This window comes from Malania oleifera, chromosome 13 (genome assembly GCF_029873635.1).
Source record: "Malania oleifera isolate guangnan ecotype guangnan chromosome 13, ASM2987363v1, whole genome shotgun sequence".
NCBI lineage: Eukaryota > Viridiplantae > Streptophyta > Magnoliopsida > Santalales > Ximeniaceae > Malania > Malania oleifera.
The window spans coordinates 3,482,361-3,508,247 of NC_080429.1; the positions used below are offsets into that span (position 1 = coordinate 3,482,361).

A 25,887-nucleotide genomic window follows, 5' to 3' on the forward strand; every position below is an offset into this window, starting at 1 on the left:
ATATATATATAAAGTATAATAATAATAAAATAATAAAAATGGTTATTAAGTTAATATCAATACAGAAGTGTTTTTCTGTAGGATCCTTGATTTCATGTTTGATGCCTAAGAAAGACCTTATCTTAGCGAGTGCTTAGAAACCATTGCGACTTAATCGCTCCCGGTCGACTTGGTCAAAATGGAATTTCATAGGATAAATAGGATAGACACTGTTTGTACACGTAAATAAGTATATATACATAAAATGGTGTTTTGACAAACATAATTTGTAAAAATATACAATAAGATGATAATAATATAGGTATCATATGTGAGGCCCACAAGATTATGTGGGGTCCACATGAGTCCCGGAGCCACAAGACATTATTTATATACGTATATAAGTACATAAAATAATATTTTGACTGATATAATTTATAGAAATATTTGATAAAATAATAATAATATAGGTATCCTATGCGGGGCCCACATGAGTCCCGAAGTCGTATGGAGGTTTACACGAGTCTTAAAGCTATTTAGGATGCATAAAATCGTAAAGAATTATTTGAGTTACGTAGGATCCATTCAGGTCTCGAAGTTGTGTGGGGCCCACATGAGTTTTTCAAAATTTAAATTTAATTCTTTTTCAAAAATAAATAATAAAATAAATAAATACTAAAAATAGTTTAAAAGTAATAACAATGATAACAATAATGATAATAATGATTAAGAAAAATAATAAAATAATAAAATAATTAATTAACTAATTGATTAATTAATTAGGTAAGTAGTTAATTAAAAATTTATTTAATGGGAATGGTGGCAAGCACTCCCACATGGCCTCTATCCCCATCCCATACTCAACCCATACCTTGCCCATTCTTTAATTTTAAAAAAATTATAATTTCACCCATCTCCCCACACTTTTATAAATTCCATTTCTTCCTCAAAATTTTCCTATAAATAGGGAGCTCTCAACTTTCATTTTTTACAACAATTTTCTAAGGAAGAGAAGGATTAGTGAGTGAAAGAATTTGTGGTGGAGAGAGAATTTTGAATAAATTCTCAATCATCCACTCTTTCCGATCTCATTTCTTAGAGATAGTTACGGTGTTCGTAAGGAAGAAGGTAAGTAAATTTTGATTATGTTAGTTTTTTCTTTTTATTTAAAATTCATACCTGAGTTTATTTTATAAGTAAATTTCAATTATGTTAATTAGTTTCACAAAATTTCCATGAGTTTATTTTTATGCATATTTAAATATATCAGTTATATCTTTAATATACTTGCATCTATTTTTGAGTTAAGAAATGTTCTAATCTCCTCGGGTAAATTTTCAGCATTTCTTTCTATTCAAAAATAAAATTATATATATTTTTAACACAAAAATTGTGCGACATGAGTTTATTTTTATGTTACATTTTTTTTTTTTATGAAAATATGAGTAAAGATGAAATTTTCACGATATTATTTTAAATTACATAAATTATAATAAGATGATTTTAAAACCCCTTATGACAAAGAAAGTTCAAAGTTACAGATGTTCGGTATCGCAGCTTAAAGTTTATACGGATCAGAGTGCACCCACACTGTTTACAGAGTGGTTATTTATGTTAGTGAATTTCTCCTGAGTGCACACCTGGTTCCGGACCAGGACTTAATAAGGAAAATCTCACTTAAAGTTTACGTACGTTGATTTAGTTTGGTCGGCCAGCCAGCTAAGTCCAGTCTTCGGACTGCACAACCCAGTCATGGGGGTAAACATGACTTACGGCAAACAGGCGTAAGGGTAATTTTTATAATATATGTTTATACATATTTAATTACGTGTACAAAGTTACTGATGATTTAAAGGAAAAGTATAAGTTTACGTGAAAAGGATCATTCTAATGCTTAAATGACGATCTAAGGAAAACGTATAAGGAAAAGTATATGTATGTTTATCATTAAATATTTTATAGTTTTAAAGTTAAAAGTTTAATTTAACAGTTATAGTATATGATTATAAAATTTTACTATTGAAATTGATGACAAAAGTTTTATACAGAAATTTTTAAATTTATATTTATTCTAAAAGCAGTCTTGAAGTTATAATATTAAATATTGTTTTACGAAATTCTACAAAAGCTCATTTTGGCCACACACTAATAATAATCTTATTTACTTACTGAGCGTCGTTTCACCCCAATCATATTTTATTTCAGATAACTCTGAAGGACATGTCGGAAATCAGACTTAGTAAGTATGCGTGTGGGGATTAGAAAAATAAAGATTGATTAGAAATATTAGTATGGTTTCAGATATTTATGTTTGTGTAATTTTTCTTCTTTCGAAATAAATGATTGTAATATTAATAATTAGCGTTCTGGTTTAATAAAAATGGAGTTTATTTGCTTTCGCTGTAAATTAGTAATTAAAAAGTTAATATCTCAGGCCTCTCGGGATTGGGGTGTTACACAATCAATTTAAGAAAAGTCAACCTAATTTCCTCATATTTTTAATTTCATTATTTGAAAAACATATCAAGAAATCATCCAATCCAAAACACAAGCATAATCAATCAATATGAGCAAATATTAAGTGTTATAATCAACATGAGCAAATATTAAATCATCATGGAAATCATTCATGGTCATCCCCAATCATTTGCATACACACATAGATAATTGGGGTCTCACGGTCACATTTATTTTAAGGACACAGCTCTTGACCCCTACCCCCACCCTACTCTATAATTAATTTGGTGAACCTCTTCATCATACCATTTAAAATGTGGACTTAATCATTAATAAGGGCTGGCCCTCAACAAATATTTTCCATTAATTTTACTTAATTAAGTAAATACTTATGTTAATTAAGTATACATATGCATACTTAAATTTTTAGATTTGATTATGCATGTATTCATATATAATTAGTATTTTTTAAAATAATTTTTATTAAAAAAAATCTTTTTAATAACTATCGAACGCATAACCTAAACCCTAATTCTAGGTTTAGATCCATTCGTGTTGAATTTGAATTTAGTTTTGTGAGGATGATTTCTGTAACATAGGAGGTAATTTTTACACAAGTTAAAAATAATTTTTATATTGCTTATTATCAACAATATATAATAAATCAATATATAACAATTTTAATTTAATAATACCTAAATAAACATTTTTTTATAAAACCTAATTAAATATTTTTTTTTTCAATCTAGAAGTTTTAGATTTTTCGTTATCAGTTTGGTTTCTATTCAATCAATTCAATAACCATGGTTAATGAAACCGATTCGATATACTATAAATATATAAAAAGCATATATCATATATAACATTATATTTAATTTTAATAATTTAAATTTATAAAACAATTGTATTACTCTAGGTTTATGCTGAAGTTATAATAACGAATATATTAAAATTTATATGTTGATTATTACAAAAAAAAAAATAATTTGTAGTGTTTTAAAATTTTAAATTAGATCCGATAGTTTGACTAATTTTCATTTTCTAGTGAATTGAAGTTTCAATTTGACATATTTGGGTTAACCAAATCATGCACATTCCTATTCCTAGAGTGCTAATGATGTGCAAGTATTAGTGTAAATGCTGCGTGAGAAAGAAGCATTACTATGTGAGTGATTCAAATCAATATATAATAATTTTAATTTAATAAAATATAAATAATGAAATAATAGTCTTACCTAGATGGGTTCCGAATGCACCTTCCAAACAACAAATCAAAATGCAAAATACTATATTGTGAATCTAGTATAACAAATTTTCAATACGAATGACAAATTAATAAGAAGAATCAATGAAAATAAAAAAGATTTTGGGTAAGAAAAACATATTCCATTTCTCCAAGTTTTATAGCTTACTTGAACTCGAACGGTCACCTGCCACGATCAACGGCAACCTGCTGCTGCCGTCCTCCTCCCTGCTAGAATCTCTACTTTCTCTGTACCGTGCATTCGCGAGGGAAGTGAAGGAGAAATGAGGAGTTGAAGGGTGTCAAGGCAAATCTTGCTGGACCAAGCAGCGAAATTTGCCACATACATTGATTGACCGTTCCATTTTCCAAGCAAATTTCGGTATTTGATCTAGTGAGATTTACCTTGACACGCGTCAACACCCGATGTGTGACGTCATTTTGAGAAATATTTTTCTAAATAGGGTATTATTTAATATATTATTTAAAAACAAAGATAAAACGCATGAAGTCATGAACTCCATCCATAGTTGCATAATTGTCCTTGTATTGAATTAAGGGTGTTGACTCTTGACCCTTTCACAGATTACAATCATTACATGTAAGTGATCAACATTTACAAGTATATGAACACACCAGGAAGAGACAATGGTGACAGCTGCGATGAGAGGGAGTTCAAGGGGTAGCCACAACCACTGTAACCCTAAATGCAGCCAACCTAGAAGCCCAAACCGTCGAGCGGAAAGCGAAAACTTTGAAAGCTGTGGCTTTGAAGGAGACAGACAAAAGTTTAACAAGGCAGAAAGCGAAGATGAAAATGGTAGTATACTTGCATTGATCCCTTCATAAGAAAGAAACATCTAATAAAAATAAACCAAAGGGAGCACAAAGCTGGAAACTGAGAAAGCTAGGATCTTTCAATGTTCCAGAAAGAACATTTTGCATAAGAAGAAGAAGAAGAAGAAGAAGAAGAAGCTGCAAATCCCAATCAGAGTCTTCCCAATTTTCATTTGCAGGTAAGTTTATAAGTTATTGGTTATTGGTTTTCTCTTCAACTCCACTTTCTTCATTCTATGAATCTCAATACCCAGTTTGTGTTCTTGACTGTTTCACCTGCTGCTTGAAGTAATGTTTACGCTTTTCGTTCTTTGGGGGTCTTTGCTTTGAGACATTCTCTGTTTTCCAATGAATTGGGATTGGGTTTCCTTTTCTGGGTTGTTGTTCTAGGAGGGATTGAGCGCTTCAAAACTGAAATTGGGTTATCTTTTTTTATTATCTGGGTTTTGCTTTTTGTTCCCAGCTGATGTCAATGACTGGCCCCCGTTCTTTGATGTGCCCTGCTTGGGAACTTTTTAAAAAGATTATCCTAATCAAACTCCTTAACCCTGCTGAGATTGGTAATCAAGATTTAAAAGGCTTTTAGCACATGTAACACCACTAAATAGTTGGAGTTTGTTCTGGGTCCTATACCTTTAATCCCCTGTTCATTCACATACCTGAATTGCTCATATACCCCATCACTTTTGAGAAATGAGGTTTTATGATTTCTGGGTTTCTTAATTTTGGGATCAGCCATCGGGGATTCTGTGACCCAAAAAAATTCGAAAGATCTCCTTTCCAGATATTAGTTTTTTTCTAGATACAAAGAAATTTTTTGTTGAATTGCAAGCAGAATGAGTTGATTACCAAAGATGATCACTCTTAAGCTGGATTATTTATTTATTTTATTTGTGTTTGAATTTTTTATGTTCATTTTGTTGGGCTAAAATTCTTGGTCGATAGCTCCAGTTCCTTGGATGTTCATACCTTCATATTAACAAGATTTTGTGGAATTGATGAGTCATATAAGATTACATAAGCTGTTTTGTTTTTCTTTCCGTTGAATCTCAAAAAGCATGAAACACAGTTTTTGAAACAGTGAGGGGATTTTTGTTGCTCGGTGAAGCTGGGACATGCGATCAAACCAAAGAAACACAAACAGTAAGTGTTAAAATTATAGTTTCACATGATACATGTGATTGGTGCCTGGGTCCCAAATTTATTGACTAGGCTTTTGATCTATAGTTCTCTTTTCTATTCTTGTTGGACCGCCGGTTTGTTTTCACTTGCTGTGCTTGGATGAGTTTTATAAATTCTTACCTTCTTTACACAGTTTCACGGCTTAATAGTTTTGAGCCGGAAAGGTGAGCTTTCTGGGGATGCCCAATTCTGCATCATCTGCATCTTTAGAATACAATTGGATTAATTTTATAATGGCAATATCGAAGCAAGAGCACATGTTCGAATAAAGAAATGCCAAAATGCACACAACTGCATTTGCATGGCTGTACTTAAATCATCATAAGCATATTTCCTTTTCCTTTTGGTCTTCAGAATTCTAGCACTCCAGTTGATTCCTATTGATCGTACTTAATGTTTTAAAAGGTGAAGGCGTAAGGCGAGACGTTTTAACCTTCAAAAGGTGAGGCGTAAGCCTTAAGGCATTGGGGTGTAAGCCTTTTGGGAATTTATTTTTTAAGATAAAAATTTGTTAAATTATATATATTAAAAATAAAGTAAAAATTAAGAAAATCACAAATGTAATAAAGAAAAGAAAAATTAGATTTACTTTACAAAATACTTGTTGGCTATTCAAAAATTGCTAGCTTGAATACATGACATAAATCATGACAAGAGATAGTTATACTATTACAAAGTTCAAACTATTTTTATGATGCAAGAGACACCTCTTAGTTATTTTGGAAAGGTTGAGGTTTAATAATTTTAGAAATAAACTCATATTATGACATTTCTTTTATACAAACATGTAGTTAAAATTTTATAACAAATTCTAACTTGAGAATCACACACCTAAAATGCATAAGCCCCAACTAAAAAGGCGCAAAAAGCGTGCTTTTTTGTAAAAAAATACATAAGCATGTAATGTGTTAGCCTTTTTGGAATTTGATATTTTAGATTGAGCCTCAAGGCGTTTTAAGCATGCCTTGCCTTGAGGCGAGCTTCGATTGAGCCTTTTAAAACATTGATTGTACTAATTGAATGAAATTGTCACTTTATGATTAGTATGTTATTTTTCTATAAGACTGCAATTATTATTGTCTTCTCAATGAAATTGTTTTGTTAAAGTCATAATTACAGCTCTGTACGAGGCATTTTCATGGAAGAGGCTTGTTTTGTTGAACATTTCAAAGGTTTGGCTTTAACAGCAGCAGCACGACTAGCATGACACCCGGGAGTCACTAAAAGGGTGTGAGTTTTTCTAATAGCATTTTTGGGCTGCATTTCGTCGAAGAAAGCTAGAAAGGCACCCGGGTACGAGGAGCCTACTGTCCTTGCTGCTGAAACTCCTTGTGAGTAAGCAGAAACTTTAAGGACTAAATTTCATCTGCTTAATTTCTAGTAATGAACTTGATAAAAAATGAAAAATAAATTTCTGTATATTTTTCTGTCTCACCTTTTTCCTGTACAAGATGAATGAATATATATTGCAATATTTACCTATCCGAAATTTCCTCCTATAATCATGCCACAATTTTAATCCTACAATCAAGTCTACAATCACGTCAACACTCCCCCTCAAGTTGGTGCATATATATCTCTAATGCCCAACTTGTTAAGTGAGTTGTAGAAGCTCTTGCTGTATACAATTTTTGTAAGTATATCTGCCAACTGATCTTCGGACTTAACGAATGAAAATCGAATTATTTTGGCCTCAAGATTTTTTTTTATGAAGTGTCGATCTACTTTCACATGTTTGGTCCGATCATGCTGAACTAGATTATGAGAAATGTCAATAGCAGCCTTGTTATCACAGAATTAGTCCATCTCGTAGTTTGGGGCAAAGCCAATTTCAGTTAATAGTCTTAGAAGCCAGAAAAGCTCACACAGACCCTTAGCCATCCCACGAAATTCAGCTTCTGCACTTGATAATGCTACCACCTTTTGCTTCTTGCTTCTCCATCTAACCAAGTTCCCTCCAACAAACGTAAAATAGCCTGAGGTGGATTTTCTATCTGAAATATTTCCTGCCCAGTCAGCATCTGTATAACCTTCAACCCTCAAGTGATTGTTTTTTGAGAACATAAGTCCTTTTCCAAGGAAGGACTTTAGGTATCGAAGAATTTGAATCACCGCATTCGTAATGATCTTCACTTGGACAATGCATGAATTGGCTTACTACACCTACTGCATAGGCGATGTCAGGCCGAGCATGGGATAGATAAATAAGTTTCCCAACCAATCTCTGGTACCTTCCTTTGTCCGTTGGCATTTGATCTAGGTATTCTCCAAGCTTGTGATTCTGGATTATTGGTGTATCTGCGGGCTTACAATCTAGTAACCCAACTTTTGATAATAAATCTAGGATATATTTTCGTTGGGAAAGAAATATGCCCTGCTTAGACCTTGCAACTTCAATTCCTAGAAAATATTTAAGTCCTCCTAGATTTTTCATCTCAAACTATGTTGCTAATTGCTCTTGAAGTCTTGTTATTTCTTCTAGATCATTTCCTATAATGATCATATCATCTACATAGATTATTAATGTTGTTACCTTGCCCAGTTGATGCTTCAGGAAGAGTGTCTGGTCTGAGTTGCTTTGTTGAAACCCATATTTCTTCATTGCCAAGCTAAATCGCCCAAACCATGCTCTTGGTGATTGCTTTAGTCCATACAGTGCGCGTTGTAATTTACACACAACCTTAGTCGTTGAGGTTGCGTGTACCTTGGTGGAATATCCATATACACTTCCTCCTTAAGATCACCGTGAAGAAAGGCATTCTTTACATCAAACTGGTGCAGCGGCTAGTCGAGATTTGCTGCTAGAGATAACAAGACTCTAACTGTATTCAACTTGGCTACTAGTGAGAACGTTTCTTGATAGTCCACGCCATATGTTTGTGTATAGCCCTTTGCTACCAGTCTTACTTTATATTGTTCAATAGATCAATCTGCCTTGTGTTTAATGGAAAACGGCCATTTGCACCCCACCGTCCTTTTTCCTTTAGGCAACGACACAAAAGCCCATGTTTTGTTCTTTAGTAATGCCTCTATCTCTTCCTTTATAGACTGGGTCCACTTAGGGTCTGTTAGAACTTCTTGAACATCAGCAAGAACATGGTATGAGGAAAGTTCGTGTGCAAATTTTTTAATGGGTTCAGATAGTTTCTTTGTAGATACATAGTTGGCAATTGGATACCTTGTCCTTCGTTCCTTAATTTCTGGAGAGTACCTATTTGGTGGCTTTCCACGATTATGCCTAAAAAGTAAGGTATGACCAGCAGAGATATCCATATCATTATTAGTTGGAAGTGTAACGGAAGAGTTTACCTTAGGGATATTCTTAGGAGATGGCTCTTCAGGTATTGAGTTGTGGGAGGATTCTTGTTCAGCTTCAGGTGGGGTTGATGTAGATGTTGCTGATGTTGATGTTGCTCTTAGAGTTATGTCATCCTCCGGAGATTCATCTGGAGTTTTATCAGCTTCCTCACTAACTACCGTATTTATGTCATCAAACCCTAGCCAGTCCAATCTTGACCAATTCTGCTCTTCAACTTGGATCTCCCCCTGAAGAGAAGAATTGGATATCGAAGGAGAGTAGAACATGTCGGATTCCAGGAACATTATATCCATAGTGACATAGGTGCGTTTGGTGATCGAGTCATAGCACTGATATCCTTTTTGATGTACAACATGAAAACTAAGGTGTAGTCCCAAGAGGGGGGGGCGGTGAATTGAGTTTTAAAAGTTTCTTTTAACTCTTTTTATAGATTCACAACTTATTGTTAGTTAAGTATTCAAACAAGGATGATTTGAATTACAATATCAGCTAAAAATCAATATTCACTTTTAAAACTTTAAGAATTAGTAAATTGATCTTGCAGCAATGTCAATTAACACCCAACCAAAGATTTTGATTCAATCAACACAAGTCAATGATTCATAATGTAATGCTTTCAGCTTTTGAATAATTCAATCCTCTCAACAAGATAACCAAAACAAGATTCGCACTAAAGAATGAATTCAGCAAAGCTTCCGAGATTCAGCGATTGAGTAACTCAAAGTAGAGTTTGATAAAAGCCCCGTTTTAATGAATTAAAATTGAAAATTTCAACAATCTTCCAAAACTCGGATTTTAAATAAACTTTCAATTAATGAGTCTTGGGTGTTAATCAATCTACGTACTCCCTTATGGTTTCCACAAAAAGTATTGATCAACCAACATACTCCTGTTTGGTTTCCACAATCCCAAAGCCAAATTAATTTTTGATTTATTTTATATCCAATCCACACAATTTATAGATTTGAAATTAACAACCACGCAGTTATATATGTGCATGAAAAAATTAAAGAGAGTTTATGGAAAGAGAGTGAGATCGAGTTTTTTACGAGGTTCGGCTTATACCCAACCTACGTCCTCGCCTTAGGTAAGACCACCTAAAGATTCCACTATAGCATTCCTTTACGAGTGGAACAAACCGTTACAATCCCTCCTTTAGGGTAGAGCCCCCTCTCCAAGTGATATCCCACACTTGGTACAACGATTCAACCAACCTTGAACCGTAAAAAACTAGAAAAGAAACAAAAAACAATTTGGTGTACAATGACACTCTCAAGAGAGTAGATTAGTACAATTGAAATCTATATACTTCAATCAAAATCACAATATAGAAAGATGAAGCTCAAAGTATATATATCATCGGTGTTCTTTCTTAGGTTGAATAACTCGGTAAAAATGCAAAGACCCGTGAGCTTTTCTTAGCAAACTCGCAACAAGTAATTGAACAAGAGTATAGGCAAGGTAGCTTTGAAAAGTAGAAAGAATTTGATTGATTTGCTGCTTGTATGTTGTTGGTGTATTTGATCATTGGGTTTAATCATGTATTTATAGAATTTAAAGAGTATTTTTCATGTTGCCCAAGTTGCTTGGAGTATTCCCTAAGTTTTCACAAAGTTTAGAATTCAAAAACTCAATTTTGGAAACTTCCCGTTACTTTTAAAATTCTGAATTTCGAAGGGTTAGGCGCCTGAACTCAAGGGGTCAGTCGCTTGGACTTTGAATTTCAGCATATTTTTGAAGTCAGTACAGGGTCAGGCGCCTAGACTCATAGGGTCAGTCACCTGAAGTGGTTCTGTCTGCTGTTTAGTCGCCTGAACAGACAAGCTCAGCCGCCTAACAGTTTTGACCACCTTTCAGTATTTTGGTCATAATTTTTTCTACATAACTCCAAATTAAACGTTCTTGGTATCAACAGAAAGTTAAGAGAAAATCTCACAACTTTCATGTTGAACACTTTTTAAGATAAGAAGTTTTTGATAGATAAAAATACACATAAATGCAGATATAGAAAAAATAACAGAATTTGGAAAATCCTATTTTGGTGCTTTTCATTCCAAAAATAATTTTAACCTTTTTGATTATAAAAATATTTTCCAAGTATTTTAAAAGGTATCTAGGTCCAAGTAATTTACCTAAGAGTTTCATGTATCCATATTGAAATCGCTTGAAGTACTTACATAAAGACTTCTTAAGATTTTGACATTCTAAACACTTAAGTCTTCATGCTTTTCCATCTCTTGAGTCTATCTTGACTTCCAATTTCAATTCACTTTAAACTTCATCAAATCATCTTTGAATCCATGCTTTAATAGTATAATCTTTATGAGATCTTCTTTCTTTGGAGTATAAGTTTTCAATAATCCTTGTGTGCCCTTGACCTTGTATTCACATACTTGAGTCCTGAAATATCATCACTTAACCAAATATGTTAAGTTCCTTTGATTTGTTATCATCAAAACAAGATTTTAAACCTTGTAAGGCCAACACGGCATATCCCAAAAAAAGACATCGAATAGCACATGGGTCAAGTTTATTACGTTGGTCCTTATGGAGATGTACAAAAGCTACACATCCAAAGACACGGGGAGGAATCATTAATGTTGTAGGCAAGGGCACATAAGTTGAAAGAGCCTATAGGGGTGTCTTAAAATCTAAAACTTTAGATGGCATACGGTTGAAGAGGTGCACAGCTATAGCAACTGCATCAGCCTAATGCCAGTTGGGTATGTGGGTGCCAAGCAAGAGGGCACAAGAAATTTCAAGTATATGTCGGTTTTTCATTTAGAAATTCCATTTTGCTGAGGAGTCTGTGGGCAAGAAGATTCATGAATAATTCCATGGTGTTGGAAATAATCAAGGAATCCTCTGTTAAAATATTCACGACCATTATTGAACCGGAGAATCTGTATCTTGGCTAAGAATTGAGTCTGAACCATGACATGAAATGATTTGAACACACTTAATACCTCATCTTTATGTTTTAGCAAGTATAGCCAAGTCATGTGAGTAAAATCATCAACAAATATTACAAACCAGCGAATTCCAAATGCAGTAGAAATAGGAGATGGTCCCCGCACATCGGAATGGATTAAAGCAAATGGAATGTCACTTTTTTGCATACTCAATGGATAAGTAACTCAATGACTTTTGGCAAGAATGCAAGTATCACACTTAAAGTCAGCAGTTGATATGTGTGAAAATAAATCAGGGAATAAATGTCGCATATACCCAAACGACGAATGTCCTAATCGGCGATGTAAAAGCCAAATCTGTTTCTCCTTGATACCATTCGGATGACGCATATGATGTGCTCAACCCACACCCCTTTTAGTACCACGCCCAATGATCTCCTTGGTGAGAATATCCTGAAAAAGACAAAAAGTATAATAAATGAGCACAGCACAATTTAAGTCTGTTATTACTTGGCTAACAGAGAGTAACTTATGAGATAGAGAGGGAACCAATAAAGTGTTAGATAATGTGAGAGAAGGTGACAAAGTCACCATGCCAGCCCCGGTGACCAAAGAAACAACTCCATTGGCATTTGCAATGTTTGTGCGTCGCAGTGGAGAAGTGTGTGAGAAATCATTGGGATCGAATGTCATGTGATCGGTAGCCCTGGAGTCAAGTATCCAAATATTACTATTAGCATTATGATGAGAATTAAATAAAATAATACCAAAGGTGCCAAGATCGTTAGTGTCCTCCATTGAGAAAACCAAAAAACTGGATAGAACCATTCTTGGATTTCAAGCTCACAAAAAAAAAAAAAAAAAAAAACCAAAACTGCAAACCTTCGGTTTGTAAAAAAAAAAAAAACAATACCATTCACGCCACATGGCTTGAGGGAGAACAGCAACAGAAGGGTCTCATTTGGGTCCACAAACAGCAACAGAGGGGTCTCCGTGTCACGAGCTAAGCTTGTTCAGGGCATTATGCTTGCCTATGATCGCTTATCTCGTGTGCTTGGGATGAGTTTCCATAATGTAAATACTAGTATAGGGTTATTTTCTACTAGTAGTGTCTTTGTATGAAAAATAAGGTAGTGTGACTCCTCGGTCACTTTAATGTTTCCTAGTGCCAAGATGATAATTACATAAAAACCTCTTTAGGGGAGGGTGAGTGTTCATCAGTCATTGTAAAACTCACTAGCAATTGTCAACGTGCTTAGCCTACTTGCCTCCCTCGCTAAGTACACCATGTCAACGGAGGATTTGTTAATGAATTACGTTTGCTTCAATGTTTACTGCTTGCTTACCACGACTTTCATGAATTGATTACTGTTTCCACTGTTATCTGAATGAATGTTAATGAAAGTGCTTCGTGGATGAATGTTGGTAAACGATAGGCTGGCTAGTTAAACAAGAGTGCTTTAGCTAGCGCCGCACAGCCCTTCACAAGGGTGTGAAAATAGTCGGACCGTGACATTTGGTATTAGAGCCAAGTCGATGACACTTGGTGAGAGCCCAAGATTGAGTTACTACGTGAATTCGATTGCCTTCGTTGTTGGATTTGGGAAGCTTTGGTAAGTGACCATGAGACCAAACAACGCTGAAAGAATCAGTGCACTGGAAGCACAGGTTGAAGAGACAACCAACAATATGGCCAACGAGATTGCCCAGCTGAGGGGACTTGTTGATGAAGTGATGGGATCACAGCAGCATCAAGCAAGTTTGACAAGTGAAATGTCAAAGGACTTTCACCACACTGTGGAAACTTTACAGGTCCGGATGGCAGATCTGGATGCAAAGATGAATGTGATGGTTCTTGTTATGGGGAACTCCAACACTCCGGGAGTTAGCAAGACCAAGGTGCCAGAACCCAGGACGTATGGGGGTGCCCGAGATGGCAAGGAGTTAGAGAACTTCTTGTTTGATGTAGAGCAGTACTTTCGCGTTGTGAGGATGGCCTCAGAACAGGCAAAGGTGGATACTGCGACCATGTACTTGATTGGTGATGCCAAACTGTGGTAGCGTACCAAGTACAGAGAAATTGAAAATGGAAGCTGTGTAATTGATAGTTGGGCAGACTTGAAGAGAGAGCTCAATGCCTAATTCTTTCCTGAGAATGTTGAGTATAATGCAAGGAGAAAACTGAGAGATCTCAAGCATATGGGGTCGATAAGAGAATATGTGAAATAATTTTCTGCTTTAATGTTGGATATTTGGGATATGTCGGAGACGGACAAGTTGTTCTATTTTCTTGAGGGGATGAAATCGTGGGCAAGAACTAAACTTCATAGGCAAAGGATTCAAGACTTGTCAACTGCACAAGCGGCTGCAGAACGCTTGACTGACTACGCTGGTGATGATACCGCTTCGTCCAAACGGTTTGACGGAGAGGGAAACAGTGGAAAGTCTTTCAAGAATGGCAAACCCAAGAGTGGGGGAGCCGACTCTAAATCATCAACCTCGAAGGAAGCTTCGTTGTCTCAAGGGTTCAACACACCCAATGGAAAGGGGAAGAGTAAAATTTCGTGCTACTTGTGTAGTGGGCCTCATAAAGTTTTTGAGTGCCCTCACAAAGCATCACTTAATGCTTTACAGGCTTCTATTGTAGAGCAGGCAGTGGAAGACGATGAGGAAGAGGATGATGCCCCGAGGGTGGGTTTGGTGCGGCTGGTGAGCGCATTGGAAAAGCAGGAAAAAACACCAAAAGTTACACGAGCAAAAGGGTTAATGTTTGTGGACTTGAGGATAAATGGGAAGAGTACTCGCGCTATGGTGGATACGGGTGCTACTCATAATTTTGTTTCGCAGTTGGAAGCATAGAGACTCAACTTATCCTTAAAAAAGGATACAGGACGCATGAAAGTAGTTAACTCTGTAACCCAACCTACTCTAGGAGTAGCCAAGCAAGCGACTGTAAAGTTTGGACAGTGGGAAGGTCATGTGAATTTCACAGCGGTGCCATTGGATGACTTTCCAGTCATTCTAGGAATGGAGTTCCTAAGGGGGACAAGGGCAGTGTTGATGCCTTCGGCTGGTTTCCTGTGTCTGATGGGAGATCACTCGTGCATGGTGCAAGTCGTTGCAACGAAAGGAGATGATGGGAAGTCCCTTTCAGCCATACAACTCAATGAAGGATTGGGTCAGGGTGAGCAAACACGTTTAGCCACGGTGGTGGTAGACAAAGAAGTAGGCCAAGAGCTGGAACCTACTACCATCCAAGCGGTGTTGGATGAGTATAAGGAGGTGTTGCCGTTTAAGCGACCTTACAATTTGCCTTCATGACGGACTATGTAGGATGAGATCGAGTTGTTATCAGGAGTGAAACCACCTGCTAAAGGGCCATGTCGGATTACGCCTTGAGAGATAGTAGAGTTGGGGAAGCAACTTAATGAATTGGAAGCGGGATGTGTTCGCCCTTCCAAAACACCGTTGAGAGCATCGGTGTTGTTTTAGAGGAAACATGAAAAGCATCTATGGAAAGTGTTCGACGGGCTGAGGGGAAACAATCTGGATGTGAAGAAGGAGAATTTCTCTTTCGCTCGGCAAAGCAAAAAATTCCTTGGTCAAGTGGTTGAACAAGGTCGTATCCGGAGGGGTATGGAGAAGGTAAGGATGATTCAAGAACGGAAGATCCCCACGACAGTGAAGGAGTTGCGTTCCTTTCTTGGCCTTACTAAATACTGCAGGAAGTTCATTGAGGGGTATTCGTGGAGAAACGTGGGATGATGTGGTTGATTATACCAAAACTTGTCTCACTTGCCAACAAGACAAGGGGGAGCGGAAGAAGTATGGTACTTTCATAGCCACATCAAAGTACTGTTCGGCAAAGGAGACGACACAATTGTTCCTTGTGACTATTGTGAAACATTGGGGTGTTCCCCAAGTTATTATTTTTTACCAAGATTTAATGTTCACTGACAACTTCTTGACATGGTTTTTCAAGATATTCAGGTCACATCTTGACATCTCTTCGAGTTTTCATCGACAGATAGACAAATAGATGAAGAGATTCAGAGAGCTACTTGATGAGTACTTGTGCCATTGTGTCAACGACAACCATAAGAATGACGTGCAACTACTTGATGTGGCTCCATTATGTGGCAACGCTCAAAGGTGCTCAACAACCAACAAGAGCCCTTTTAAACTTATTAAAGGCCAACTGCTGCTGTTACCTCACACAGTGGGTGAGCCGTACAGACGAAAGAGTCCCAGGGCGTATATCTTCACTAGTGAAGGGAGACTGAATGTAGAGTTTGCCCAAGCCTATCTGGAGAAAACTTTTGAGCAGATGAAGAAGTGGGCAGATAAGGGGAGAAGACCGCAGTTTTATGTCAGCTGCCTCAAGCCATTCAACGCCAACACCAATGACCTGAGCAGAAGTCAGTCCAATAGAGCAGAGTTGAAGACAGTGCAACCTGACAGACATGACGTTGAAGAGATCCTTGCAGACAGAAAGTTCACATCCTCAAGGAAGAAGCGACAGAAGTTCCTAGTGAAGTGGAAATGCCTTGATGACAAAGAAATCAGCTGGATTTCTGCGGACGATATTCAACTGTTCGTGGACAAATTTGAAGTGTACCTACCGCCAAAAGTCTATGAGGACGTCGACCGCATAAGTGGGGGAGAATGTCACGAGCTAAGCTTGTTCAGGGCATTATGCTTGCCTATGACTGTTTATCTCGTGTGCTTGGGATGAGTTTCCATCATGTAAAAACTAGTGTAGGGTTATTTTCTGCTAGTAGTGTCTTTGTATGCTAAATAAGGCAGTATGACTCCTCGGTCACTTTGATGTTTCCTAGTGCCGGGATGATAATTACATAAAAACCTCTTTAGGGGAGGGTGAGTGTTCATCAGTCATTGTAAAACTCATTAGCAATTGTCAACGTGCTTAGCCTACTTGCCTCCCTCGCTAAGTACACCATGTCAATGAAGGATTTGTTAATGAATTACGTTTGCTTCAATGTTTACTGCTTGCTTACCACGACTTTCATGAATTGATTATTGTTTCCACTGCTATCTGAATGAATGTTAATGAAAGTGCTTCGTGGATGAATGTTGGTAAACGATAGGCTAGCTAGTTAAACAAGAGTGCTTTAGCTAGCGCCGCACGAGGGTGTGAAAATAGTCGGACCGTGACATCGGCTACTACTCCTACCAGAGGAAAAGGGAAACAGGGCTGCGGAAAGGGCAGCGTTTCAGACACTCACGGCGAGTGAAGGACTGGGGAAGGGTCACCCTCGCTCATGATGGAGTAACTTGGGCCTTCTTCACGATGGGTCACGCCCTCGGCGCTTGAGGGCTGCGATTCAGTTTACTTCACCTTCACAGCTTCACGGGTAGCCTATAGGGTTTTCTAGGGAGCGTTCGTGGGTGCCACCGTGTCGAGAGCCGAGCGCGAGGCTGCATTTGCGAGTGGAATGGAGTGGTCAGGTGGGTATTGTGTAGATTAGGTCAAGTTAGTGGGTACAGGGAACAGGGTACTGCGTACTGGATAGGGGAAGCAGAGTGAGGCTGTAAGGGACCTATTGCCCGTTGACGCCTTGCAGACAAAGCTTTGCTGCAAACGGCCAAGGGGATAGGTTGCTAGAGTCTGCAAAGGGGTTCGGATTTGTGACCCTCAGCAGACAACGACTAGTAGGGTTAGGGAAAAAAGTTAGGTTTGGAACCTTGCTCTAATACCATGTTAAAAAATGAAAAATAAATTTTTGTATATTTTTCTTTCTCACCTTTTTCCTGTACAAGATGAATGAATATATATTACAATATTTACCTATCCGAAATTTCCTCCTATAATCATGCCACAATTTTAATCTTACAATCAAGCCTACAATCACGCCAACAGAACTTTTATGTTTTGAAATAGCTTTACCCATTTCAATTTTGCATGCATTCTAATGATATTCTCACGTTTCTTTTCTTGAATCCTTTTGGTCTGAAATATAAATATCATAGTTTTTATTAATGAAATCAGTTGTAGGAAACTAGAAATTTTTTTGTTTCTTTTTTGCAGTTACAATGAGTGAAATAGAAGTCCTATATAAGCTATTTAACAAACTAAGCAGATCAATAATAAATGATGGGCTTATTCACAAGGTATGTTATATGATCGAATTGACTAAAAAAAAATAATAAACATTTTAATTTTGTTTACTTTAACAATGCAATCCATGTTAAAACCAAAATTTCCTGTGGCTGTTTGGATATTTTTTTCATTTTTTTTTTTTAATTTTTTTTGGAAAAAGAGGACGACATCTCCTATTTTTATTAGAAAACCCCTCACTTATGGCGGAGGAATACCGTGGTTCCAACCTTGAGACTTAGGAAAAATAAAATCAAACCCCAAGAATCTAAAACAGACCTAACCAACTTATTCAAAACCAATAAACCAATGACCAACAACCAAAAAAATAAATAAGAAATAACCAATTATAAGTGGAAAACAAACAAAATTCCGGAAGATCTCGAGGAATAAACCAACCACTCCAACCTTCACAAATACCAGCACAAAGCATCACGAGTGCAAGGAAGGAAATCCCAATAAATCCAATCGAATCATTCCCCTGACTTGCTATGGAAGCTCATCCTGACAATTATATGATCATGATATACCAAATTCACCCTACTTGGCAAAGAAATCCACACTTTGATTCGCCTCCCTATAAATATGTTCCACTTTATAATGTATGCCTCTCAATGCTAACACAAACTCTTCCCACAATTCCCATAAGTTCCAAGCTGAACACTTCCCAGAATTAATCCACTGAACCAACAAAGCAGAGTCACAGGCAATCTCCACTTAATCAACGAGATCTTTGCACAGATTAATCCCTATAATAATCGCTTTTAATTCAACCATATTATTGGTTCCATAACCCAGTAATGAGGAAAAAACTGTTTTAAATAAACCCCTTTCATCTTTTATCACACCTCCACCACCACAATTACCTGGGTTATCTTTACAGCTTCCATCCACATTCAACTTAACCCAACCTATCCCAGGTTGACACCATCTGACTGCACGAGGAAGACGAACCCTCACATTTTTTACTTAAATATCCAAAGCACGAAGGACTGCAATATCCATGCAAGAAGTTAGTTAACTTGTCCAAAATGGATCTCAGCCATTATTTAATATCAAGTCACACAGTTCTCACTGAATCATGAATTGATTCCATCCTGGCTCTACATCGACGAGTCCAAAGTCTCCAAATGATGAGACTAGGTATGAGACCTACCAGAATGCTTAACTGTGAGGCCCGTCTTGCATAACTAAACCAGAAATTAACTCTGGCTTTTCATGTATTCCTATACAACTAACACCCAACGCCATTGCTGCTTGTTTCCATGCCTCCTGAGCAAAAGATCCCGTGCAAAACACGTGGTCTAGAGATTCAATCTTGGTATTTGAACAACAATCACACCAAGAGGCCATTTGAACACCTACTTCTTGAATACGAGTATCAATCGGAAGACAAGCGAACCAAGACTTTCACATACAAATTGACACCCATTTTGGCAACATAGGATGCCAGATCCATTTTGAAACTAAGAATTCCTCTTTATACTCCCTTATAATTTTCCAAGCACTTGCTGTGGTAAATTTCCCATCTGTTGAAGGTTCCCAAATTACTGTATCTGGACCCTCCTTGTGAGAAATAGCAAAGTTCATTACTTCCTCAGCCTGTTCTTCACCCAACAGATCCACCAATAAATCAACATTCCACCCATCTCTATCCCAACAATCTTGTGTTCGTAGCTTATGGTTTCTGATTTGCTAAACCTTAGCACAAAGGATCCTGGAGGCTAACCATAGATTAAACCAGAAAGAGGCTGACCCTTCTTTAATTTGAACACGAACATGCTCTAATACTTCAAGTATCACACGAGTAATCGATCTCCAAAATCTGGTTCCTTTATCTGGCTTTATTTCTCTCAAGTGGTGTCCATTATTCAAATACTTGGTTTTAAAGAATTGGGTCCACAAATTATCCATAGTTAACAATCTCCACATAAACTTTATATGCAATGATTTTTTTACTTTCTCAAAATCCCTAATACCCAAACCACCCTCACAAATAGGCTTACATATATTAGGCCAGGAACACCATTTCCTTTTCTTTTCTTTTTTTTATCATTTACTCCACTCCAAAAAAAAATTGGTAACATAGAATTTAACTTTGTAAAGATAATATTAGGAATGTCAATTACCTCAAATTGATGAACCGTCATTGATGATAATACATGCTTAATTAAAACTAAGCGGCCCCCTTGAGATAAAAGCTTAAATTTCCAATCCGCTATCTTTTTCCTCAATTTAGAAACTAGAGGTTCTAAATTACGAGCCGTAAGACGACCTGATACCAAAAGAACACCCAAGTATGTAGTAGGGAACCCTCCTTCCGCAAAGCCAGTCATCCTTAACAAGGATTGCTTCCGAGCATAAGCAATTTTCTTTGTAAAAATATACTTGACTTGTTTATATTTATCATTTGGCCAGACCAATCCTCATATTTCTTTAGAGTCTTGATAAGTAATCAAATGGAACTTCTCTTACCATTAACAAAAATAAGAATGTCGTCCAGATAGAGTATGTGAGATACCAAAGGCGCCCCACGAGGATGATAACAAGCGCTTATCTTATTTTCCATAAAATTTTTCTTTAGAAGCCGAGAAAGAACTTCTTGTAAAATAATAAACAGATGAGGAGTTAGAGGGTCTCCTTGGCGAAGCCCTCGAGAAGGTTTAAAGAAACCTTTATAAGTGTCATTCATCACAATGGAGAACCAAGGAGAGGAAACACATTCCGCCACTAAACCACAGAATCTCTAGGAAAATCCAAAGCTTTTTAGAACCAAGTTTAAAAAATCCCAATCGACCCTATCATAAGCCTTAGCCATGTCTACTTTGATCATTACATTTCCACCATTATATTTCTTATGCAGAGAATGAACCATTTCTTGTTTCAATGTAATATTTTCAAATTGTGCCAATGTAATATTTTCAAATATACTTCAACCGGGAATGAAAGCTCCCTGCTCTGGAGAAATCAGTGCAGACAATAAACTTGTCATCCTTGCAACAATAATTTTTAAACAAATTTTGTAGATAACACTACAAAGACTAATATGCATGAACTTGTCAAATTTCTAGGGATTCTGAACTTTTGGGATTGGAACAATGTAAGATGCAGAATAAAATCTAGGAAGAGGAGACCCAGCAAAAAAGTCTCTAGCTGCATCGATCACCTCTTCTTTTACAATATCTCAACAATCATGGAAAAAAGTCAAACCAAAACCATCCGGACATGGGCTACTATTTCTCGAGATAGAAAGAATAGCATCCCTTACCTCCACCTCAGACGGAGCACGACAAAGAGCAATATTCTCCTTTTCAGAAACCATAGGAGATATAATATCATCAAGGTAAGTTGTTCGACTGGGTCCTGCACCTGCTAAGAAAGTTTGAGAATACCTTATAGCACCCTCATAAACAGCCTCCATGGAATCCAATACTTCTCCATTCAGAAGTTTCAATGAATGAATCATAGCCTTCTTCCTCTTTTGGTTCACAAATGCATAAAAGAACTTTGTATTATTATCCCTCGCCTCCAACCACTTTTTTTTGGCTAGTTGAGAAATACGAATCTCCTCCCTCTTTTCCCAAGCTTCCAACTTGAGTTTAGAAAGGAAAAAATCTTCCTTAATTTCTGGCGAATACCCTTCCTAAAGCTGAGCCTCTAGAACCTCCATACTTTCCTCCAGTTTTTTAATGTTTTGATGCACATGTCCAAATACCTGCTTGTTCTAGTTTCGGATTGCAACTTTCGTATGCTTCAATTTAGCAGCAAGTCTAACTAAACCCGTGCCATGAGTTCCTCCCTCTAGGCTTTCTCCACGCAAGACTTAAAAGACTGATCAGTGCTCCACATATTCTGATACTTGAAGGGAGAATGACCATACCGATGCAAATTTCTATGAAACCTAATAATCAATGGGTTATGATCTGAAGTCCTCCTATTTTCATACTCAAAATAAATATTTGGCAAAGATTGAAGAAGAGTCGAATTATAGAGGACCCTATCCAGTTTTGCCCAACTCTGAGAATTTCCACTGTGCCCATTACACTAAGACATGTTGCTGCCAGTAACAACCAAATCAATAAGATCACAGTTGTCCAAGCAAGTATTAAATTCCTTCATAGCCGATAACGACCTCGTATGATCACCAATACGTTCCAAATCTGAACGGATGATATTAAAATCTCCTTCCACTACCCAGGGGAAATCATCCCTCTTTACAAACTCCAAACCATTCCAAAGTTCCCGGTGATTTGTTTTATGACATTTAACATAAACAAATGAAGCCAAGAAATTTTGGTCCAGAGAACTAAAAATACCCGAAATAACTTGATTAGACATATGTTGTAACTCAAAGTACACTTCCTCTTCCCAAAATATCCAAAGTTTACCCCCCACCGATGCATTCGCACAAAAATTCGGAAAATTTAGAAAGCCAACCCATTGCGACATCAAACTTTTATCAAAAAATGACTCTAAAAGAACCAAAATAGAAGGCGAAAATTTCCTCATTAACTTTTGTAAACGGTTTTTAGACGTGCCTAAACCCCGCACGTTCCACACTAGAATTGTATTAATCATAAATCAAGTTTCTTTGGATGGGTAATAACCTGTTGAGACTTCTTCTCTCTTTGCCCATTAATATCCTTCAACTTAACAAGCGGAACATGTAAATCATCATCCGAACAATAGCCTTTTTCCAATGGGAGTTTCTCAAAAGTATTTTTCTCCACCTCCTTATCCAATTCACAATTATGTAGGACATACTTGGACATGATTGTACACTCTTGTTTCAAGATTTCTGAAATCATGTTACAAGATGTCATCAACTGATCACGCACTACTATAACATCTTCCACTATCAACATATCAGCGTCGGGAGCACCCAGGACTGGTTCAACAATCTCCTCCCTTTGCTCAATCTCATACTGTTTTGTGTTCATCTGTAAAATCTCCACTTCAGGCCTTGGTTCTTCAAGAACAAACTCCCCCTCTTCCATCTCACTTTATGTAACTATCTCAACCACTGGCAAAATTTGTGATGTCATTGCACCCTCTTGAATATGATCCACCTCTAAAGATTCTTCAACAATGCATGGATCTATCAATTCTCTCTGAACTTCTTTCCCTTTATCCAAATGCTTCACACACCAAATTTCTTGTCGATTTTCTTGTCAAGCATTTTTTGTATCTTTACGTCTATCCCCAATTTTTTGTTTCCTTTCACCCACTCGGCATACCACCTTAGAAAGCCCTTATTTATGACATTTCTCATAATAAAATCCTTACTTTTCGTACCTCACTTCCTGCTAAATTTTCTGATTTGCAGAAACAACAATCGTGAAGGCATCCACCCGATCTGTCAATAAATCCACCTCCACGCACATTCTCGCACCTGTAGCCCTAGTTCGGTTAAGCATAGCATTGTCAGTTCCCAGATATCGACCAAACCTAGTGACTAGAATCTGTAAACAATCAGGCCTGTACATGTGCATCGAAAGACGAGAGAGAAATAATCATTGAGGGGCCAAGGATGGTTCCTGCTTCAGATTGAAATACTTTGTCCATCGAAAAAGACGAAACGGACACCTAGCCCAAAATCCTTCCTTCACGAGACCATCCATGAAGAAAATCTCGTTCATTATTCATTTGAACTAGTACGTGAAAATCATCCGTGAAACTAACAGAAGTGATCTCCAAAAGGCCTCAAGACTTTATGATATTCAAACGGATAACGTCAATGGATGGCCTAGAGCGCAAAAATTTCAAAACTAAAGCAAATTGAAAATCTTCCGCTACTTTGTTCATCTCAGTCTCAGAGAAAATGAATCCAATATCTCCATCTGATTAAGGAACTAATTTGCTAGATTATGGTGGGCAGGAAGAATTCCAGCTTGCACTTTTCAGGAACAGAATTAAGAGGAATTTCTTCGCTGACCGGGTCCGTATTGCTTGTTCCTCTTCTCTTATATTTGCATTCTTCTTACTCATATGCCCAACAAGACTACGATGGGAACACAATCTGCAGTATTGTTTTGTTATTCTCCTCTTGCTAAAATTGCATTCATCTTGGGATTTTAAGCAGATATTTGATTTGTTTGATATCAAGCGAAATGGGGTTATCGAGTTTGGAGAATTCGTTCGATCATTGGGCGTCTTTCACCCAAATGCACCTATAGGAGACAAAATTTCATGTAAGAATTATTTCTGATGAAATATAATCCTTAATATTATCATTATTTACTAAGATGATGTGTTTTGGCAGTTGCATTCAGATTGTATGATCCAAGGCAGACTGGATATATAGAGCAAGAAGAAGTTAGTACTAGAACTTCTTTGCTTTTCTTTCGCTGTTTCAAATTGCATTCCTGCAAATTTTGTTTCCTATGCAATCCAGTCCTTGTACATTCCTAATGTTAAAATTTCTTTGCTTTGCGTTGAATGGGTATCCTGCACTTTCTACCGTCGCAAAGTCTGGACTAAAATTGTGATCAATTTTATGAAACCAAAGTTCTTTCAGCCCTTAAACACAGTTGTAAACATTTGAGGTTCTTTCGTTGACAGTTGAGGAAGATGGTTTTGGCGCTTTTACATGAATCGGATCTGATATTATCAGATGATGATGTTAAAACAATTGTGGATAAGGTGCAAACAACTCCACTCCTTCACTTGAATGTTTTGTTTTCCCCTTTATATCTTTAAGAAAAATAAATTCATGCCATCTTCCACAGACATTTACCGAAGCAGATACGAAGGGCGATGGAGTGATTGATCAAGAAGAGTGGAAGGAATACGTGTCGAAGAATCCGTCGCTGATCAAGAACATGACCCTTCCCTATTTAAAGTGAGTACTGAACTATACCAGCAGTTGCTGCTGATATGATGATTCAAAGGGCCATTTATTATTAACAAGCTTCTTCTGTCTTCTGTCTTCTTTCTTCTTTTTCTTTTCTTCAGGGACATGACTTTTGCATTTCCCAGTTTCTTGTTAAGTGCTGAAGTTGAAGATTCAGAAATATAGACATTAAAATATGTGAAGGGTCAAAAGTTTCTCTTGCTGGTGAACATTTTGAATCATGGTCTCGGTGATTGCCCACAAGTTGCACTCTCCTGTCTTCAATTTCTTCTTCTTTAGACTAGGGGTGGGGAAGCGGATTAGATGTGCATAGAGTTGGCAAAGTGTACGATCATGGGGTTCCAATCCTTTTTTTATGTTTTGCAGCACTGAAGATTTGTGTGTATAGTGTCGAGTGTAAATTTTGCAATACCAGTGGTTTCTCATAAAGGAACCATGGACTGTTCTGCTTTTGTTTTGTTTTTTTTTGTTTTATTTTTTCTCGAAAAAGAAGAGAAAAGAAATAGAAAAGATGGTTTAAATCTTAGGGATTGTATCGGGATCCAATCCATTGAGTGGTACGAAAATGATTTAAGTCTCAATCTTGTGAGATGTCTTTAATAAGACAAAATCATCAAACACGATGGTTAATAGTGGACAAGATTCAGACCATTAAGTTTGGTATTAGAATAACTCTACAGTACTTTCATGTAGATAACATTTTTCAAAGGTATGAGCTTTTTTCCTGTTGACATTTTCTAGATATTATTTTTAAATGCATAAGAGTAGATTTATATGCCATTGTCGTCAATAAATAAGTAAATAAGTAGATTTATATGATTTGTTTATATTAACAATAGTAAAAGATAGTATTTTTTGTTGACTTTTTCTCAATTCTTGATTTTTCTCTCCCTCAACTATTTAATGCATGAATAGAAATGTTATCTAATCTAGCCCAATAAAAATCCTATTTTGGATACTTTTAGATTGTCCCATGATAAAACAAAA

At 36.7% G+C, this 25,887-nt stretch overlaps 1 protein-coding gene across 9 annotated transcripts; it reads left to right on the forward strand.

Moving 5' to 3' along the window:
- Positions 1-4,262: 4,262 nt before the first annotated feature.
- On the forward strand, positions 4,263-25,558 carry LOC131146202 (calcineurin B-like protein 4). 9 transcript variants are annotated; one of them, XM_058095611.1, is made up of 10 exons: positions 4,263-4,695; positions 5,598-5,659; positions 6,818-7,029; positions 17,979-18,061; positions 23,926-23,985; positions 24,130-24,238; positions 24,310-24,362; positions 24,609-24,689; positions 24,776-24,888; positions 25,002-25,558. In XM_058095611.1, exons 4-10 carry the CDS (start codon positions 17,984-17,986, stop codon positions 25,063-25,065), a joined length of 558 nt encoding a protein of 185 aa, XP_057951594.1. In that variant the 5' UTR covers positions 4,263-4,695; positions 5,598-5,659; positions 6,818-7,029; positions 17,979-17,983; the 3' UTR covers positions 25,066-25,558. The 9 variants fall into 9 exon arrangements, with proteins under 9 accessions (XP_057951594.1, XP_057951595.1, XP_057951591.1 ...); XM_058095608.1 differs by having other exon boundaries at positions 4,271-4,695; positions 5,586-5,659; positions 6,806-7,029; XM_058095613.1 differs by having other exon boundaries at positions 4,271-4,695; positions 5,586-5,659.
- Positions 25,559-25,887: the final 329 nt, after the last annotated feature.

What these genes read in the sequence shown, in the direction of transcription:
- LOC131146202 (XM_058095611.1), top strand. Translation starts at nt 17,984, where the DNA reads ATGAGTGAAATAGAAGTCCTATATAAGCTATTTAACAAACTAAGCAGA. An exon ending in ATGATGGGCTTATTCACAAG is followed by an intron (nt 18,062 to 23,925) that starts GTATGTTATATG and finishes TATGGTGGGCAG; the next exon opens with GAAGAATTCCAGCTTGCACT. An exon ending in GGAATTTCTTCGCTGACCGG is followed by an intron (nt 23,986 to 24,129) that starts GTCCGTATTGCT and finishes GATTTTAAGCAG; the next exon opens with ATATTTGATTTGTTTGATAT.